Raw genomic sequence first — 22,042 nt, forward strand, 5'->3', positions numbered from 1 at the left:
CAATACGAGCTCTACGTCTCTTATTTGAATCCAGCACTTGCGTGTGCGTAAGCCCATGCTTGGACTGGTGGTGGTGGAGGTAGTGGTATTCCACAACACTGACCATCATCATACTTCTCACAACCTTGACATGGAACATCTCGGCGGTCAGTAATGGGGCAATTCATTGGTCGATTACAACCCATTGCTAAAAATAAGAAAAGAAACGAAAAATCAGGAACAATATCAAGTATTGCTTATCAACGTGTTGCTAAGTCATACGTTTTCTATGGTGTGTCTTGTGTACTATTAATTGTCTGTTTGTCTTTTTCACTTTTATCCATGCCGTTGTCAATGAATTTTCGATCTATGAGATTGACTGTGCCGCAGGTATCTTTGGCCCTTCTTTAAAAAACCAATGCGAATGAATAAGAAAGAAATTAATCCCATCAGTTACATACTAGCTTGAGACAACGTGTTTTAATCCAAGATTAGGAAAGAAATATGGTATTGTTCATTGTTAAACATGTTAAAGGCCGTACTGTGACATATTGTTGTTAATTTCTGTGTCATATGGTCTCTTATAGAGAGTTGTCTCATTGGCAATCATACCATATCTTCATTTTTATAAATATAACATAAGTAACAAGACAGTTCATTGGTCGATTACAACTATTGCTTATGAATACATACATTAGGAAAGGGGTAATGTCTGACAAGAGATTTCTGATTTCTAGATGTATATAATAAAAATCAAGCCTTTATATTCAAGGGTACATTTAGTCTTTAATTTTCTATGTTGTGTCTTGTGTACCATGTGTACTGTTGTCTGTTATTTTTAGCTATGGCGTTGTAATTTTTTATTTTTTTTTATCTATGAATTTAAAAATCTCTCTGGTATCCATCCGCCATTTCTTAAATAATAAACTTATTTTGTTTGATTGTGGTACTTACGTGGTGGCTTCACTGCAAATTAAAAAGAAACAATTGAATACACCTTACAATGAAGGTATGCAAGTATATTTAACACAGATACATGTGGAATACAAAATGTTTTGTGCAACAAATATTTGAAACAAAAATTACTTGTAAAATATTCCCTGTTATTTATAAAATCTATAATTTTAATATTCAATTACGAAATGTTTCCAAAAACAAATAATGCAAGAAAACAGCTTCCAATTGAGAAAGTATTTAAAGCAAAACAAGTATACCAATATGTTATGATCTTGAACGTATGAAACGTATTCTATGAGATATTTAACTTTTTGTTAAGTTCGAAATAGAAAGCAGATTTGTGCACTCGATGCCACTGCTGGTGGACGTTTCGTCCCCGAGGTTATCACCAGCCCAGTAGTCAGCACTTCAGTGTTGACATGAATATCAATAATGTGGTCATGTTTATAAATTTCCTGTTTACAAAAAATAGAATTTTCAAGGTATAGATTACCTTAGCCGTATTAGGCACAACGTTTTAGAATTTTAAATCCTCAATGCTCTTCAACTTTGTACTTGTTTGGCTTTATACATATTTTGATTTGAGCGTAACTTATGAGTCCTAATTGGACGAAACGCGCGTCTGGCGTACTAAATTATAATCCTGGTACCTGTGATAACTATATACACAAAAAATTTGTAGAAATATCAAATGAATACTTACAACATTTTGCAAATTTCACTGAAAATAAAAATATGCATTAACTGAATTATATTGACATAGTTTGATTTATATAGTAATCTGTGAATATACCGGTAGATCATAATAAGTATTAAAAACCACATAATCTTATTTTTCAAACTTTAAAAATTCGTGTAAAAGCATATCAATCTACAATTTAACAAACAAGCTATTATAACAGTCAGAGTTGACATCAATCTGCTTGAAATAAATACTCTGAATCGACGTTACGCTTACCCTGACCTGCCAATGTCACGTTCTACTTTTTTATTGGTGTGAACGAGACATTATCTAATATACATTTTGACCAAACACAACGTTTTAAAAAACATTAACGGTACCAATTTTCCTGCAACAGAAAATGATACTGGTCAAATGTGTCAGTTTCGACACGTTTAAATTGCATACTGCCAATGGTATTTCTGCATTAACGTTTTTATGTTATATTAACCTGTTCAAGTATCTATAAAATAAACATAATTTCGGAACTCTTAAGTCATTTTACTATTTTATCATTTTTAATTTTAAGTGCCAAATAATAACTGTTATCATTCATTATCTTCTTTAAGGTAACATACATGGATAATCTACTTCGAGACTTTCCCCCAGCTTCTTCCTATATAAATGTCCTATGTTCTCCTTGAAAACTATACTATTTGTCGATTTTGTTTGCATTTTAAAATATATCCGACATGCTTCTTACCGATCACATTATAGTTCTACTTTTTGAAACCAGTTTTAATTTGATTATTCCTATTTTAGCCTGTTCTCATATTCCATATATTGAATTATAGAACTGGTCCAAACCCAATGGCTAATAAATCAGGGTGGTTGTATTTAACCCGAATCTCCGAAAACAAGAATTACGTTAAATATCAAAAGATGCTTTTATTGACTTCTGTCTACTATGTCTGTTTTTTTTTGTTCTCACGTCGTTTCCAGTAGAATACAATTTTATTCAGCTGTCATACAGTTATATAACTGTTTTTAATTCACCCTTTTCTATATTATAAAATTCTTGTACCAAGTCAGGAATATGACAGTTGTTTTTCATTCGTTTGATGTGTTTGAGCTTTTGCTATTGCCATTTGTTTACTGATTTTTTTTTTTATTTTCCAATTTGTTCGGTATTTTTGTTATTTTGCTTTTTATTTTAATCATCAATATGATATTTTGAGAATGATCCGTATGAGTGCACTGTTGGTCAGTGACTTGTCATAACCTTGTGATAAAAATCTATACATATCTCGAATGACCATCATAAATACACTGTTATTAATCGACATGCACATATATCATAGTAAAAAGTGTTATTATCATACATAAAAAAACGTTTACATTACACAACCAGAAAATATCTACTTACGTGATACTCCTTTAGCTGAAGTAAAAGTAAAAAATGAATTATAAGGATAGACATCAAAACATAAAAGTTAAAAGAAAGTAATTTAATCGTTGCATCTATTGAAACTACATATAGAAGATAACAAATGTATTAAAAATGTTAAACATACTTTAAATTTGGGATAAAGTATCAAAAAGAACATTTATATCATTCTAGCAGAAATGTTTTGTACTATTACTTTTCTGCTACAGTCTTTGCATATTTTTCTAATTGGTCTTTCCTTCGCATTGACTTTTCCGGCTGTATTTTTATACGATGGCTTCCTAGTGTGCGTGGGGTCATGCGTTCGATTTCCATCAAAGTGAAACCAAAAGACATGTAGACAAGAAAACAGAGTGTTAAACATTTAGATGTCACACAAAAGGGCCAGTACTGGACAGCTCTAAGTCAAATAAGTGTGTCTTGAGAGTATGGTATGCCGACCTTCGAAGTTTTATACTATAATGTTTGTATGTTAACAATTATTTAGTCATGTTAGTGTTTTAGTTTTTTAGGTACTGTGAAAGGTTTCAATTCATATCACAATGGTATTGTCCCGTCTTGAATATGCGTTTGTTTTTCTGGATGGATAATAAAGAACAATGCATTTGCAATCTCCTTAACGATTCTACACCCTTTTCCATCCTTCTTCGGCTACCTTAAAAACTCTTAATATCTATAAAATATCAAATTTAGTTTGCCTGTTCTCTTTTTTGTGTTGTTAGCCTTATCTAATCTACATATGATCTTTGTTCTACATCCCGTCAAAAAGTCAAATACGCAGACATTTCTTGAAATTACCTAATATGTTCTAGTTGTTTTCATCGTGACTTTTAATGTCCTGACATTAAATTAAGAAAATGATATAGACACTTACCTACATAAACTATTGGATTCATATACTTTGGCGAACAAATGGCACAGATAGTTGGAGGATGTTTGTAAGTTCCTATAAAAAGATATAAAATTAAATAGATATACAGATTAACATCTCACTCTGTAAGTATGATTATATTTCTCTAAAATTTGAATGAAAATAAAGATATGATATAATTATAAAATATATAGATGAATTGAAAGTTAAAGGTGTCTTATTGGTCCATTTGGTCAGTTGAATGTTAATATGTCGGATTATAGATGATGTGTTTCCCACGAAAAATAAACAAGCTTAACATGTGTTTAAGAGACCAGGAAAAGGGTGCAATACTAACAATTGAATAGGAGGCAGATCGGCTTTCTAATTAAAACACCTTTGGAAATAAAAATGAAAAGATGCGATATGACTTCTACATATGCTTATGAGACAACTATCTACTAGAGTCCAGCTGAACAACATACATTCAATTAACGGTCACCCTCATTATGTGCGGCCCTCAACAATAGGGAAGATGAATAACATGTAGCCCGCTATAAAAGTCCACCTGATAAATGGATTACAATTGAAATGCGAATTAAAAATGACATACAACACTCTTCATTTTGAACAGTCATACAAAAATTGTAGTAGGATTATATGTTGTCAGCACTAAACCATCATATAATCTACGACAGTGGTGTAACAGCACACAATAAGATCAGTTTAAACTTCAAAAAATGGACATGAATCACAAATATAAGAGTAATCATAGTTTGGACGTCATTTAAAACAATACATTATAAAAAAGTATGACCACCCAAGCAAGAATTAGTAAGATTACACCTCTGTTATACGAGCGTTAAGTTGAAAAAAGTAGGATCAATATGATTGAGAATGATTTATCTTTTCTTTTTTTTTTATATCAAATAATTATTTCTTTAACAATAAATTTAACAAAAAACAAATGCTAATTATGTTGATTAAAATGTAAGAATAATAAAAATCTACAAATGAAACAAATAAACATGATTAAAATAATAAGCAGTCAAATGCACTGAATTCCTTTGCTAAATATGTCTTATACGAATTCTTGGAGTTTCTAAATTGGGGTTTGGCCAGTTTAACGTAAAGCTCATTTACTTGATTTATGGAACTGTTATTTAAATTCCGTTGAAGTTCATTCGTCGTCATCGTCGCAATGTGTTAACCTTTTACGTACATTTATGATGATATACAATATAAGTCTATTCCTTTAGGATGATATTATATTGTAGTATAGCTAGTCTACACAGACAAAAAAAATCAACAATAGCACATGTAATAGTAAACATAAAACAAGCATGTAGATGCAGTTGTGTAGGAGATTGTTGCCAGAAAAAAATCAATACATACTAAACTTGCTCTCGTACACCCACGTGATCTTTCCCGAGAGTTCTACTTCCTTCACACATTGATATTGATTGCCATTTCGACTGTAAGAAAGTATTATATATATATATATTATGACTAAAGATATATCATCTTTTTATGCAATTCAATTTGAGTAACATTATGCAATACATACATTCTTAACCATTCAACCTTTTCAAAAACAGTCACCACTTTTTCATTGTACATATTTTATTTGTGGCTGAAGAAATTAGTAGAAATTTTGAAGACAATCTTTTTTATAAAATTTACTTAGTTAAATACGGTATACATAACGATTCTTTGATAAATATTTCTATATCTGAAAATGGACTTGTATCCAACTGTTATTAATTCTATTTTTTTTTAATTCTATTACTTTATTAATTAAATGTAATGAATTTATTGGACATTTTTTCAAACAGTGATTATTTAGATTTTTTGTATATAACTTTTTGTAGGAGGACTATCTTTAGTTGTTATGACTAATATCGAAGCCCAGCTTTTATTAAGAAAAAACACATGTGTTAGAATTTGTTTGAAAACAAAATTACTAATATCAATAATGGTTTCATTGTCCAAGCATACATCTAACATAGTCATTGGAGAGTATACAACCCAACTATAGGGAAAGTGGTACTATCTTCACTGCCATAGGCGACAACATTAACATTTTCTAAATTTACCAATTTTTATGATAAAAACCTGGATAAAACAGTTAGATATGGTTTTAGTACTTTAGTGTTCTGTTTTAAAAAATAAAGCCAAATAGTATCATGATCAACTTCCAACGGAGCTTGTTTATGTTATCCATGCCTACCGTCATTATGCACCAAATATTGAAATTTTGGAAGTCTTTTCGAATAATTCTATAGAAAATATTTCAATAGGTTTTAAAATTTATGTTATGAATAAACACACTGCAGTTATTCATAGATAAATACAAAATATATTGGTCCCTTATATCCAATCACAGCACTCCTAATTTGACTTCCTTCACCTGTTTTGGGTACACAAAAGGCCAACCTAATGCTGGGAAAATGTAATACAACCGTTTTCCCTATAATTTGCCCGTCGACAAAAAAATTGGTCAAATCAAGATAAAATAAGTTCAAATCAAACGAATGACAAATGGCTGTTATCTATTCATGTTATTACCGACACTATCATTACATAAATCATTTTCATTATAAATATTAGAGTTTTATTATTATAATTCTTAAAATAGAACATCTGTGTAAAGTATAAGATCGAAAATTACACCATTCTTGTAAATAATAAAAAGTCTATACAATACACGATGATGTATTAATATACCGCTTTCGAATTCGTTGCACGATAGCGTTTGATTAGAGTAAACGATTAACCAAAGATTTTTTTAAACTAGCCTAAGAATAATAAAGCCACTAGTAGTTTATCGTTGATTTAAAGTCGTAAATCGAATAAAGAACGAACATTCTTGTAACTGTCAAAACTTATTATTCAAGTGTTCATTCTTTTTCCTGATTAAAATCATACATCTTATATGGTTTGATATTTATACTGTAATTATTATAGATAGAATAATAAGTAGCTATATATAATGATATTAACAGTAATAAATAATAATAAAAAAAATGAAAAACTTTAAAACAAGAATGTTGATTGGAGAACTTGTTTTGTAGGAACATTTTTTTTATAATATAATAGTAATCATATATTTTAAATTCAATGTTGAAGTTGTATGTAATAAATCAGGCGTATATCACAACACTTTTCTTTTCGATCAAGCCTATTTGCAGCGTGATAAATTCTTCGTGTGCACCACAACATACATTTAACTTGAAATCATTTCAAACTAGCTCTAAAATAATTACAACCTTAGTAGTTTACCGTACTTCAAACGTCGTAAATCGAGTAAGGGGCGTAACACCGTGTGACTGTTAAATTGTGTTATTTCTTCTTCTTGATTAAACCATACATCTTACTTAGTGTAATATCTATACAATAATTATTCTAGATCGAATGATATTCATCTAAAGAATGTTTATGATAACTATAACGATAATAAATAATAAGAAAAGGAAAAACTTAAGGACACGAATGTTGATTGAAGAACTTGTTTTGTAGCATTTTTTTCTTTTTTTTTATAATATAATAGTTTTCAAATATTTCAAATGAATGTAAAAGTTGTAGGTAATAAATCGTGTGTATATCGCTACACACATTGTTTTGCAGGTTGCACAAGCATATTTGTAGTGTGATACATTCTCTGTGTAAACTTGTCGTACGATCTATGGTTTCATTTTTTCTATTAAAAAATTAAAAAAACTACCAATGGGACAATCTCAATCCATATGACGCAGAAAGACATATAACTTTATGACAAAAATATAAAAGATCAAGCAAACAAGAATAAGAACAAAACAGTATTTCCGAACACCACTCAGAAGGTATATTTGAACTTTCATATTATAGTATTTATTAAAAAAAAACATATCAAGAGATGAACTGTTGCAAGGAACGAATATCGAATTATAAAAACATTTAACAGTCGATCGGATTAAAAAAAAAATAATAGATTTTATTTACATATGTGTTGAAATCATAAAAAGCAATATTAAATTATGTCATGCTTATTATTGTGCTTATTGAAATGATTTGTCTAAAATATTAACTGACAGCATTCCACTTTTTTTAATATAAATAAGCACACATTTATGTTGTTGTTTATCTGCGAATATTAAAAGACATCATTCACACTTTATGCAAAATAGTTGCATATTAAACAATCAAAAGCAGATCATTATTTACGATTTATTAATTTTGAATGCATATTGTGTGGACGTTAATTAAAAAAATGTCAAGCATCCACACCCAAGTCTTAGTCATATTTCATACCAAATGGCAATTCAAAACTGAAATGCAAATTCAGTGTCTATCTTTACTCGTGCCAGTCACACAAAGACATGCACACTTCCAAATGATCAAGAACAAGATGTCACGGTTTCAAACACATCCGATGTTATAACCATTATTTCGTAAAAGCACTGGAGACGGTAGCACCACTTAACCATTTATAAGTTTAAAAATATTTGATTTGCCATAATTATTCATTTGAAAGTCAATTAAACTGCAAAGATGACGACACACATGACAGTTTTTGTTATATATTATCTTCAAAGAATACGAAATATATTTACCAATAGTTACATATCACCCATTTAGCATAATATATATGTAATAGCAAGTGTTTGCAGGAGATAATACCTCAATATTCATACCAAAAACCGTACTAAATGAGCACCAACAAAGAATAATGTTCAATTGATGTCTTTTCATGATGTATTTGTGACTATTTGACGTTAAAATAACTGAAAGCCGGAAGTGAATTATTAACATTTTTTTTCCATTTTTGAGGATTTGGCTTAAAATTACAATGTCTTGACTTATTGCGCAATTGACTTCTAGAGATGCAATCGACTTGAAATTATTGTATACAACTGAAAATGGAAATTGGGAGTGTGTAAAAGAGACAACAATCCGATAATAGAACAGACAACAGCAGATGGTCACCAACAGGTCTTCAACGCCGCGAGAAATTCCCTCACCCGGAGGTGTCCTTCAGCTGACCCCTTAACAAATATTATATATAGAGTGGGGTGCGCATATTCGCCGAGGACACAAATTCGCCGTTTTATAATTTTGAGTTGTAAATACTTCAAAAGTTGGCTGAAATGGAAGAAATATGCCAGTAACTAAGGTTTCAATAACTAATATGATTTTATTTTAAACTACGACAACATTGCAGCACTCACCGCAATTGACCGAAAAATGGATAACGATTTTCGGCCAATTTTCTGAATGAGTAACAATATTTCAATGAAGTATTTCTTAGTAAATCTTTGACTGATTGCCCTAAATTTCAGTTCTGTACACCTTTAAAATGTCTGATATTGCCATCTATAATGAATTGATTTGAAAAATATTGTTTAAAATTGCAGTTATTTGGGTTTAAATAGATGTATAAAAACGGCGAATATGTGTCCCCCATTGACAAAACATCAGGCAATTTCAAGCACCTTTTAATCTAACTTTTAAGGTGATTATTTTCATACAAACACGTTTTCAAGCTTAAGAATATTTTGCATTTGAAATATGGCGAAAATGAGCACCCCACTGTACTAGTTCAGAGATAATGAACGCCGTACTTAACTCAAAATTGTATACCAGAAACTAAAATTAGAAATAATACAATACAAGGCTAGCAAAGGCTAGAGGCTCCTGACATGGGACATGCGCAAAAATGCAGCGGGGTTCAACATGTTCATAAGATCTCAACCCCCTATCCCTCTAACCAATGTAGGAAAGTAAACGCATAACAATACGGACATTAACATTCAGTTCAAAAGAAGTCCAAGTCTGATGTTAGAAGATGTTATCACAGAAAATAAACAAAATGCAAATAATACAAAATAAAATGTATAGGATTTTTTTGTATTTACATTGTATGTTTCTTATAGAGAAGACAATTCTGCATGAACATAAACAGCAATTGTGTGATTCACATTATATCAACAAATCTTCATCCTTGACTTTATTTAACAGTAATTACGCAGCACTAATAAATGTACATCAAGCAAATTATTTTCCATTTTGGAGGATTTGGTTTAAAATTACAATGTCTGGACTTATTGCGCAATTGACTTTTAAGTTGAAATCGATTTGAAATTATTGTATAAAATTGAGAATGGAAATAGGGAGTGTGTAAAATGTTCACCCTTGACTTTATTTAACAGTAATAACGCCGCACTATTTATCGTCGTCGAGGCAAATTAGACATTACGTGTTATAAGTTTCCAATTAAAGATTAAACAGGCTAATGTATTGTAAGTGCAGTAAGGTCGCTAAATAAGCTATTTGTTTTAATTAATGAAAACCACCTGTAAAAAGGTGTTGGATTATTCTACGTAATTACGTGATGTGAAAAAATTAAGGTAATTTTAGTTTAAGAGAAAAGAATGATAAACAGCTATAATCATTTATAATGAGGGGTGAATAACCTAACTATTCATCTGCGGGGAACCTTACTGAGCTCCTTACTTGTTGCATGAGTTATCTCCCATGAATACGACGTAACTATAGTGCCTAACAAGATTTTGTGAGGTAGACGAAATTGACTTTAAAACGATCGTATTGATTTTTGATGTCCAGAAATAGGCAGATCGCACATATTTTGACTTTATTAACTTACTTCTTACGTTTGGGATTAATTGTAATTAACATATTCTAATGAAACTGAAAAATACTTTTTTTTGTTATGATAAATATTAATTTACCTGCCGTAGTCGTGCGTAAAATACATTTCGGCATTTCTCTTAAGAAAATGACTTGTTTAATGGAACAAAACGTCTTACTTGTAAACTTTCTCATTATCTCCACAATAGGCTTTTAAAAAATAATCTTTCAACTGTGTATTCAGAAAATTTTGTGAAAATAGAAGAAGTGGCAATTCTTTACTTTCATACCTTAACGTTCATTGATAAAACATAGTATTTACTCGTCCAGTGTCCAGTTTGAAGGTCATTTTAGTTACCGTACACATGTATGCACGTTCTAATTAATCAATAGTCATGTATGAAAAGCATAAACAAGTTTGAAGGTAAACTAATAACGAGTTAATCCAATCAAATTGCCTACAATTCAATAACAGTGACCAGTCCACATCATATAATTGTATAGGGGTAAACTGGGGAGGGAGAAAATTTCAGATATTTTTAAGTTCATTATTTTGCAATAAAGAATAAAAATTTGTTAACCTATAGATTTGCTATAATTTCATAAACATTTCGTTCTGTATTGGTATAGTTTTTGGATCTTTCATTTGCGTTTTTAAGCCTGTAGAAAGTTTGGCCTTCAAAAGTCAACATAATCATTTACTTTATACAGAAAATTCCCATTTTTAATACATTGATTGATCCATAAATAATACGTGACATCAAAGTAAAATCATTTCTTGAATCACTGCAAAACAAATCATTCTGATTGATGAAGTGGTATTGTCATAAATTGCGCTGGAGTGAACAGTGGTACAGCAAACGTCGATTTCCCTCACACAATGTTATCACACACTATAGATGTTTCAGTTTTGAAATGATGTAAACATGTTTGAATCAATACTTTCGTATATATTTTTTATATGGGTTACACTTTGCTATTGTATCGTCCTTTTATAGCTCACTATGTACTTTGTATGCTTTCTGTTCTCTAATTTCACCTTTATGTACTATGGATGTTTTCGAGGGAGATTATTTTAAAATTGATAAATACCTTAAGACAGTGAATGGTCCGCTTCTCATGTAACACTCTTGCCTTTCCTGTTTACTTCCACTACTTCTGATCAGATAGGATGAATTATAGCGACAAAACTTAAACGTTCCGAATTGACTTGAGAATGTTTGTTTCTCTCGGACAGCGCATGGAAAATTGCAAAGTGAATCAACTGAAAAACAAATGAAAACAGCTGAATACATATTTTACATAAAGTGTCAATTTTTAATAAGAAATCATTTTGTTCTGTTATGTAATAACCACTGATCTGCCTGATAATTTTCCTGCCAGCATCAAATAAAATGGACCAACATGTGGAGTATATTGGTATAAAAATCGACCGAACCAAGCACAATTTATTAAAATGCGAACGACAGGTAAGCGAAGTTTGTAAGTTGGGTTTTATACATCAATTACATCGATAAAAAATATCGGCAGTACTAGTCATTCCTATAAATTATTACTAGTAAGGACGTAATTGTAAATGTACTGTTTTTTTTAACTCAAATTTTTCGAAGAACTAAGAATTTTCTACCAAAGGATTACATTTCTTTAACTGTATTTGGCTAACATATTTTAGAATAAAGGGTCCTCAATGTTGAATTGTTTTTGTTACTTTTGGAATTAAGCGTCGGATATAAGTCTTTTGTAGACGAAACGCGCGTCTGGTGTACATAATTATACGTCTGATATCTAGACAATTTTTTTTTTAAATAGAGAAGGTTAAAAAATATACTAAGAATCCCAAACACTTACAGAATGTACGTCACTGTAGAGATTTGTTCACCACATGAAGTTTAAACAAGGATACACTATATCAATTGCTGTTACATCCCCAAATAGAACATGGCTTAACATATCTGTTTTTAGTGTATGATTATATATATATATTACTTCATTGTTTATGTTTGCTGCATCAAAAGTCAAATCATAAAAATATTAAACTCCGAGAAAAATTCAAAACCGAAACTCCATAACCAAATGACGAAATCCATAGCTCAAACACATCAAACGAATGGACAACAACTGCCATATTCCTGACTTGGTACAGGCATTTTCTTATGTAAACTAAGATTGATGTAGCATTGCTGTTTCAATAAAAATGTATTAAATTGTCTGCATTTTATTGATGCCTCGTTGGTCGATACATATAATATATAATGCGTTTGCCATTTGGTTTTAAAGCTTGTGTGACATTGCATTGGTAAACTATATATCACATAACTATTGTCGGTAGGAAACTTCTTTCAGACAATTTTAAAACGCCAGTCTACAACAGTTAAAATAAAAATAAAACAGTTGTCGACTTCAAAATGTCGAATATTTTTTGGCATGACCGCCTTATCCTCAGTCTAACAATTGAAAATTAAGAGGAACCTATAACATTTCATTTGACGTCATTTTTTATTTGCTCCAATGAACAGAACAATAAAATGATTAAATATTTGCTAACTGCTAATGAAAAGTATAAATCGGTTAAGGTTTTGAAAAAAAAATATTCTAATTTTTGTAAAAGTGTTTCTTTTTCCCTTCAAACTATCTTTGCAAGAGTTAAAATTAAAAACAAAAACATAACATATAAAATACTACTAGTTGATAGATGTAAATTGGTGATCTACAAAAAAACAATTATTCATTTTTAAGTTTTTAATCGCTTGGTGTCCAGTTTGTTGATTTATACATTAACATTGGTATGTTTATCTTTATAGTTTTTTTATTGTATAAATATAAATAATTCCACTTACCTAAAACAAACAGTAAAGAAAATAACAACACAAAAAATATTGAAGAACAACTCATCGTCTTAATGATCATGTTAACAAAAATGAATTGAAATAAATGTTAAAACACACACAGAACAATAGGGGATGTCTAAATCACTTATGCAACACAGTCACGTATATATGATTATACATTATACGTAATGGGATGTTACCTGCAAAATACATTGACAAATTATGCAAAAATAAATAATAAAGTTCATTCTAATGATGAGAAGGTCACTAAACCACACTACATAACATAAAACAATTTGGACATTGATAGCTGAATATGTCAATGTATGATACGCTTATTTTTTCTTTGTACGATTTTTGAGATGGTTTTTGTCATTATCCTTAACAAGTACAACTTGTAATGTTTGTGGTTATTTAAAAATGCTTAAACAAGATAAAGAACACATGTTTGAAATTACAACATTGTGTCTACATTGTTGTACGAACTCAGGAAAAAGCTGTTTGAAATATCATAAAATGAATATGTTAATACTATCTACTTTTCTACATTGATTGATTATTGGATTGATTGGTGTTTTACGCCATTGTCAACAGTAATATGCTAATTTGTGACGGTCAGTATAAAGGTAAAGGGAACCAGCGTGCCCGATGAAAGCCACCACTCTTCAGTGAAAAAACTGGCAATCCTTGTATTGCGGCAAACCTAGTTAAAATTGTGAAATCATTACAATTACTGGTTGATTAGTATGAGTCAATCTGTTCGAGGAAATAGAGATTATATTTCCGTGTATAATAATCTGTGAAGCGCTTCCCTTTTGACTGAAATATAGAAATGAATTCGTCCCAACCAGATGTAGGGTTAAGCTTTTTATTTTTTACCGATGGATATGCTAAGGCTGCATCTAAAAGAGGAACGAAAGATACCAGAGGGACAGCCAAACTCATAAATCAAAAATAAACTGACAACGCCATGGCTGGTTTGTCAAAGCAGTGTGATAAAATAATGTTTATATTATAATGAAACACACCTATTTCCTTCTAAAAATCTGAATAGAAAAATTTGAATTATATGTGACTTTTAATGTCTATATTGCAATGATGATCCCCACATATATATGTTTGACTAATTAAAACACGCTATACAATACCTTTGATTAAAAATAATGTTAAATCACCAATGATGTATCGAATATGATATAATAAATCAAGTAATTGTAACACAGCAAACAAAATAATCATCGCGATGATAAAATCTTCTCTATCAATCAAAACATCAACTGACATGAAGTGGCCTAGGGAAAAAAAGGGGGGGGGGGGGGTTATACACATGTAATCTTTATTTTTGTGTGTCCTGTTATAAGTTAGAAAGAGTAAATAATCAGTAGAACTGAGCTAGAATCAGTATTTGACTGACTTGGACATAACCGTAAACGGAAGGATCATGGTCTTGAATTATGATCGCTGTGTAATAAAACAGAAATATTGTCCCGCAAGATCGGGGTTCGAACTCACAAAATCAGTATTGACTGGCTAGTGATTACAGTAGTAGAACCATTTGACCACTTGACCACCGATGCAACTATAAGAATAAGAGAGGATGAAACTGTTTATGGGTCAATGTAATTTTATTATCTACCTGAAGAATGTTGCCTTCAAAGTATCTATTTCAGTCGTTTATTATTTTTTTGTTCTGTAGTCTTTTTATTGTGTTTCGCATACTGATGTTAAGCTTTTCTTTTTTTACACCTGTTACATTGACGACCTTATTTTTTTTTTAACTTATGAGTTTGAATACCCTTTGGCTTCTCTCGCCTCTTTTTTTTCTTCCTGTACCCCATTTTTTTGACATTTTCATGTGTGATGTTAATGTCATATTTTAGAAAAAGATAAGACTTAAAGGCGATAATCAATAAAATCGAAACAAAATTAGATGAAAACAATTCAATAATTGTACTTACTATGAATAGCTTAGCAATTAAGAAGTTAAAGAGCACTGAAGGCACTTCATTGAATTTTTTTTCTTCGAAATACATCACATGTAACATATCCCAGGGATAGAGACGCTGTAGCATTTAAGTTGTAAATAGTTAACTTTACATATTATGGACAATTCAATGTCACAGAAGTGTGAACTATTGGGCTTAATATACCGCAGTACCATTATTCCGATGGTTGCAAATAACTCACCATAAATACCAGGACTAATGATAGAGTATTAACAGTGATATAAGTAGCATAGGTAACATATTAGAATGTTTTGGGGAAAAATAAAATTGAATCCAGTAAATAATGGAAATGTTAAGCAAACTCCTTAAAATACCTTGTTATACCAGGATGAAACGATATAGATATGCAATTTATTGCTAAATTTCATTAAAAGAAATGATTAGTATGCGTTTCTATGTGTTCGAGGTGTTGAAAAAATCATCGCGAGCACACGTTTGGCGAGTCTTTCTTAAATTTCGAGAATTTGAAGAAAACAAAGATTCAATGATTTATTTATTGACGTATTTTTCCACAGTATACTGAACATAATTAATACAATGAAGCTTGTAGAAATTGCATTTAAACCGTTTTTTAGGCCTGACTTCTGAAGGAACTTGCATTTTATAGTCGCTAGATCCGTATGATGTTCGTGGTTTATACGCGAACAAAAAACACCATGAAACTCAAGAAATTAATCAATTATATCTTATAGATCATGACTTACGTTGTGCGTTAAAGAAATTGTTAAAATTGTTTTCACGGATAGAATGCAAATTTTACCTCAGATATATTTGATTAATTTATTTAAATTATTTTATTTGTTTAATTCTTTTTTTTTAAAGTTATTTGGTTATTTATTTAATTAATTAATTAATTTATTTATTTTGTTTTTTTTTATATTTTTTTAATCCAATATTTGATTTCTTTCATTACTTTATGTATTTCATTATTTTATTTATTTAATTAATTTAATTTATTTAATTTATTTAATTTATTTAATTTATTTAATTTATTTAATTTGTTTAAGTTTTTTTATTTATTTAATTATTTTTTATTTTTTTATTTTTATTTCTTTTATCTATTTATTTGATTTAATGATTTAATTTTATTTAACTGATTCATTTTATTTATTATTTTTTTTTTTTTTTTTTTTTTTTTTTTTTTTTATTTATTTTATTTATTTTATTTATTTATCAAATAGTTGATATTCTTGATATTCTTGATATTCCTGATTTTTTTGAATTTTTTTTTTCGTTTCATTTTTTTTAATTTTATTTATTTAATCAAAAAGATGATTTTCTTGATATTCCTGATTTTTTTGAATTTTTTTTGAATTTCATTTTTTTTGAATTTATTTCAATTCTTTCATTTATCTAGATTCATTTCATTTTATTTCATTTCATTTCATTTCTTTTCATCTAATTCCTGTAATTTATTTGTTTATTTATACATTTCATTTATTTCATGTGCCACCTTTATTTAATATATTTCCTTTAGTGTATGCATTTATTTTATATTTATTGATACGATTCTTTTATTCATTATATTTATTTCATTTAATTTATTTGATATCTTTCATTTATTTTATGTTTTTAAAGACTGACTGTAATAGTTTTTCTGGCTGTGAAGAAATAACATGTTTGGTGCACACTGAATAACGTGCGTAGCGGGTTATTTAACAGTGTTTACCACATTTGTAATGCTATTTCGAATAGACAGAAAAAAATATTACAGTCATTAATTATAGTTTAATTCTTAATTCCATTGTATACCCTAAAAAACTATGAAAACACGTTCATGTGGTCAGGGTCACATGACTAAAGTATGTTTATGGGCTGATAACAAAATAACGTCAGCCAACCAGAAGACGCGTTACATCCAAAACTAAATTATTCAATGATAAAACGAATTAATTATATTTATGTTTCTTTATTCTATTTATTGATAATAAAATGAATTATAATTCATTATTTATTAATTCATTTAATTATGTTATTAATAAATTTGATTATTTGATATCTAGGTTTTTCCTTAGATTAAGGAAAAAACTAAGCAAAACGACATTGGTGCTAAATAGGCAAGGGACTATTAGCAGTTACTTTTATGACATCCCAGACCTCAATTAAACTGGTTAAACATTATGTCATATGAAAATCAAGCGCAATTCTACCTGCTGGGGTTCAGTATTATACCATCATAAATTATACGAGAAGAACATGTTCCGTATCATACCAACAACTGTTGTTAGTATATATGTGTGTATTTCCGATGAAAAGACCAAAAGTGAATCGATATTAATACCAACATATGCCATATTTAATGGCCCGACAACATTATCGTTACTAAATCTGAATAAGTCTGTTAAAGATTTTATATGAGTATGTATTATTCATCTCTTGAGACTTATTGTGTTAACATGACTATCTTATTGTTTAAAAATTACTGATATACTTTAGGAAATAATCGATTTCAAACCCATCAAATATTAGTATCGTCAAATCATGCCTGACATGGGAGTTTCTCGTACATGCTACGCATCCTCACAAATAAGTTTAAGAGCTATTCTAAATCATCAGAAAGCTACAGTACTCCGATTGTTACAAAACTCATAAATCCAAAGTAAAAAAAACAAAATCGCGGTAACAAACTAACACCGAGGGAAACGCATTAAATATAAGAGGAGAACAACGACATAACACTAAACTGTAACACTGACAGAAACGGACCAAGCATCAGACAAAATCCCACGAGAATAACAAATATAACATCATCATTCATGAACAAGATAATTGTTTCAAAGTTGAAAGACTGTGAAATAGAAAATGGCCACCATTGGTTTTCATCCGACCGCCAATATAACCCTCGTCACAGTTGGGCGTCCGTTTGGCTGTGCGAGATGTTAGAGAGTGTCAGGCTAGTTGCTCGTCAAGAACCCTTGCTACGACATTTTTAGGTTACCTGTTGCAAGGCTTTAAATTCTGTCCATATCCACTATACCCATATTTCCCATACCAGTCTAAATTTTCCAACCTTAATCTCGTACACCACTATTTCAGAATATTTATCAAAGGTACCAGGATTATAATTTAGTATGACAATTATATTATAAAACATATTTGATAGTTCTAACAAATAAACAGATTAAAAGTATTATACTGACTTACTGATAAGGAGTTAAGTACATTTATCGGAAGTGAAAGTTTTGTAATTATATCGTTAAAGATGAATAGATTTTTTAGGGTAATATTTCTATAAAAATATTGAAACTAAAATGAGTTGATCAGATGAAGCCTAGTAGATTGTCCCTCCTAGGAATTTTATTGCGAATAAAATACGACTAAATTTACTTTCTTTCAAATGTAAACCCACGCGCGTTATAAAAAAAAACAACATCTGAATGTTCTGTTCGTTAATTACAATTATACTAATTGTACAAACAACACATACATTAATGTTAAGCAAGTTAATTATCATGTACGTAGACAAATGACCAAATGTGGACCTCACGCAACTCTAGTGGTTCCTTAATTAAGACCACACCATGTGACCAACTATTTGTATTTGTATTTCTTTTCGTTTTCAGTTTGAAACAATGTATCATGTATTTTAGATATGTTTTTTAAATGATAAAGTTAACCGGGTTTTCTGAACTTCCAATGATTCTTGATTTCCTAATTTGCCATGGTTTAATTTTCCCAGCTTTAAAAATCATGCAACAACTGGAATTAAAAATCCATAGATGTTTCCATGCGGCAGAAATGACCACAAATATAAATCTACGTTTTTTGTTTGTTTAATGTGTAACTTTTTTTTTAACAAATGTATTTTTTTTAACAAAAAAAAACCCTCAAACACATCAAACGAACAGATAACAACTGTCATATTCCGGACTTGGTAGAGGTTTTTCGAAAATGTATTATGATTTGATTACGTAAGTGATTTGTTCGTCTGCATATCATTTGCAACGTTGTTAAACAAATGCATTGCAATTAAATGCATATATATCTGCCGTTTCTACTCTATCTTCAGTTGTTTTCCATTCGTTTGATGTGTTTGGACTTTTGATTTTGCCTTTTGATTTTGGACTTTCCTTTTTGAATTTTCCTCGGAGTTCAGTCTTTTTGTGTTTTTACTTTTTATCCCATTAAATGACAGTGCGATCGAAAGAGACGTGAATGAATTTATTTGGAACTTATCGAAATCTTCACCAGCAATTTGCCTTATTGATAGACTTATGACTAAAATGAACACAATATTTGCCAATAATTCTTTTATCATTTGCATGTCTATAAATACATGAATTGGATTGGCCAATTAAAATTGTTCTCTTGGTTTACGCTTCGATAAACCATGTTTCCAAAACTTCTTTCGTAATCTATTCATGCACGATACACATTCTTGCATGGATACTGGGATTTTCAGCAAATTGAGATTATAAAACAATTGCATTACACTTGTGTTGATTCTAATGCATATATAACAAAAAAATCAATAAAATAAATGCCCTAAAGCTTCGAAAATGTAGACATTTTTTTTTATATAAAATTCCCCGAAATTTCATAAAGGATTTTGCGAATTTACGTTATGGCAAAACACGACGTTATATGAATGAACATTTTCAAGGGAAATATTGATATTTCGTTACGTGTACGCTTCAAATTCGGATAATATCTAATCAAAATGATTTTTTTTTAGGTAGATGCTATCTCATTTTAGATTCTTTTTTTATCGGACATTTATGGTTTTTAGGAAGTCAAGACGGTGGCGTACTTTTTAGTTACAACATGCCATTGTACTTTTAATGGTGAATATAGTACCTTTCAAACAAATAATGTAAGTTGATAATCGCGTATGGTAGGCTGAAGAATTATAAGGATTAAACACTTTTTTCTAGAGGTTATTGATGTGTAAACCGGGTCTCTTCGGACTTTTATTCAGTTTGTGAGTTAATGGCCCAGGTTCACACATCGATAACCTTTAGGAAAAATTTGTCTAATCCTATAATATCTCTAGCTTGAAAATTACATTAATATGCCACCCTCAACGTCCTAATTTTTCTTAGTAACAAACGTTATAAAAAAGCAGCATAAGGGGTTCGGTATCAAACGATCTTACATGATGAAAACAAAATAATCCGAATCACACAAGCAACTGGTTTAAGAACAAATGTGCTAATTTACGATGCTAAGAACCTATGAGAAAATTCAAAACTTAGTAATAATTCCAAAATACGCAACAGCCTGACAGCAGTATCAAAACTGTATTCCTTCTGAACTAGTATGTGTAAAGCTACAACATGTTGGCTTTAAACAGCTGGAAATGCATTCCGACGCATGGGGCTACAACAAAACATCAACGATGTAATTTGACAATTTGAATAACAAATGTAAAGGGAAAGCATGAATAGAAATTACATCAATTTGTTAGAAACATAAAAAATACAAAATTGTACATTATTTCATGCACTATGGTTATGAAGAGTGCAATAAGATGTAACCGCGCATCATACATAAAGTACATTTACTAAATATGAAAACAAAGTTGTAATCAGTATTCATGAAATAACAAATTGATTAATCAGCAAAAACTTCCTGAATGACATAAACAAGATTATTACCGTATAACGCCCGATACATTCGTCAATTGTAAAAATTACTATATACAATATTTTACAGTATAAAAAAAGCATGTTTAAGTGAATAATATAAAGTATCTACTAGTATTGAAGTTTTATTCCGTTTGATGATGGCATTTATACAAGTAGCTTTGTATGAGACTTCAGCAGATATTGAATGTTTTATCGATGTTTTCGTTACTGATGCAGCGTTAAACTGTTTATTCTATTTGTTGCTGGCTCTAACAGAAATTTATGAGACTACAGCAGTAATTGCCGATACATTTCATTTTTTACGTTATTTGTGTTGTACATAGGTCGGGCCTATGTATTGTTTTCTTGTTTGAATTGATTGACTTTCGGCAATTCGGAGCTGTTTGTGACTGGCTCTGTGGTATAGGTTATGCTCGTTGTTGGGGATCGTGCACTGCTCTATTGTTGTTACCTTTCACATTATTGTGTCTCTAGGAGGGACTGTTTCATTCGCAGACCACATCTTTACATTGAACAAATGAAATAAATCATGTTAACTGCAATGAGAATCCATGCAAAAATATAAGTATTTAAGGTTAATATTATGTTGAAATGTAGGCTGCTAAAAACGTAAATCCCCGTCTTAATCTTGATGGCAAGAGACAACAACAGTGATAGACGGTTCATTTTACTGATGTTGGCTTCATGAGACTAATTTTAAATAGACCAGGCCTTGAAGGCATAAAACATTGCTCAGTGCTCGGAGCACAACAATCATGCTCGAAACATGAAATCCAGCAATTTGATTGGTTGATTTTTCGAGTCTGAGTACAAAAATCATGCTCGAAAGTTTTATGACCGTGAGACCAGAACTCGCCACAATCACAATATAGCAAATATTATAGATCAATATCGAAGTTTAATGTATCAACTGGTGAAATGAAATATAAAACAAATATTGTAAATGTTTGCCTCATTTGTTTTGCATAAAGATATTATACAAACCTCTGCGTTGGGGATTTTCACCTTGTGATGGAGATCAATTTGTTGCCTCAGATTGTTGTTTTATCTTTGGTCGATAGACTGTCTCTTTGGCACATTCCTCGTTTAAATTATCAGA

At 30.2% G+C, this 22,042-nt stretch overlaps 1 protein-coding gene across 1 annotated transcript; it reads right to left on the reverse strand.

Moving 5' to 3' along the window:
* Positions 1-1,110: 1,110 nt before the first annotated feature.
* On the reverse strand, positions 1,111-13,492 carry LOC134691599 (uncharacterized). The gene is made up of 7 exons (XM_063552166.1): positions 13,359-13,492; positions 11,614-11,785; positions 5,290-5,369; positions 3,919-3,990; positions 3,024-3,038; positions 1,640-1,657; positions 1,111-1,154 (listed from the first exon to the last, which is right to left on the reverse strand). The coding sequence occupies exons 1-7, from the start codon at positions 13,426-13,428 to the stop codon at positions 1,111-1,113; spliced, it is 471 nt and encodes a 156-aa protein (XP_063408236.1). The 5' UTR covers positions 13,429-13,492.
* Positions 13,493-22,042: the final 8,550 nt, after the last annotated feature.

The sequence above is a fragment of the Mytilus trossulus genome, chromosome 11, assembly GCF_036588685.1.
Source record: "Mytilus trossulus isolate FHL-02 chromosome 11, PNRI_Mtr1.1.1.hap1, whole genome shotgun sequence".
NCBI classification, from domain to species: Eukaryota; Metazoa; Mollusca; class Bivalvia; order Mytilida; family Mytilidae; genus Mytilus; species Mytilus trossulus.

Coding starts and splice junctions, on each gene's coding strand:
- LOC134691599 (XM_063552166.1), bottom strand. CDS start 13,428: ATGATCATTAAGACGATGAGTTGTTCTTCAATATTTTTTGTGTTGTTA. Junction 11,786..13,358: donor TTCTTTACTGTTTGTTTTAG/GTAAGTGGAATT, acceptor TTTGTTTTTCAG/TTGATTCACTTTGCAATTTT. Junction 5,370..11,613: donor GGACCATTCACTGTCTTAAG/GTATTTATCAAT, acceptor ACTTTCTTACAG/TCGAAATGGCAATCAATATC.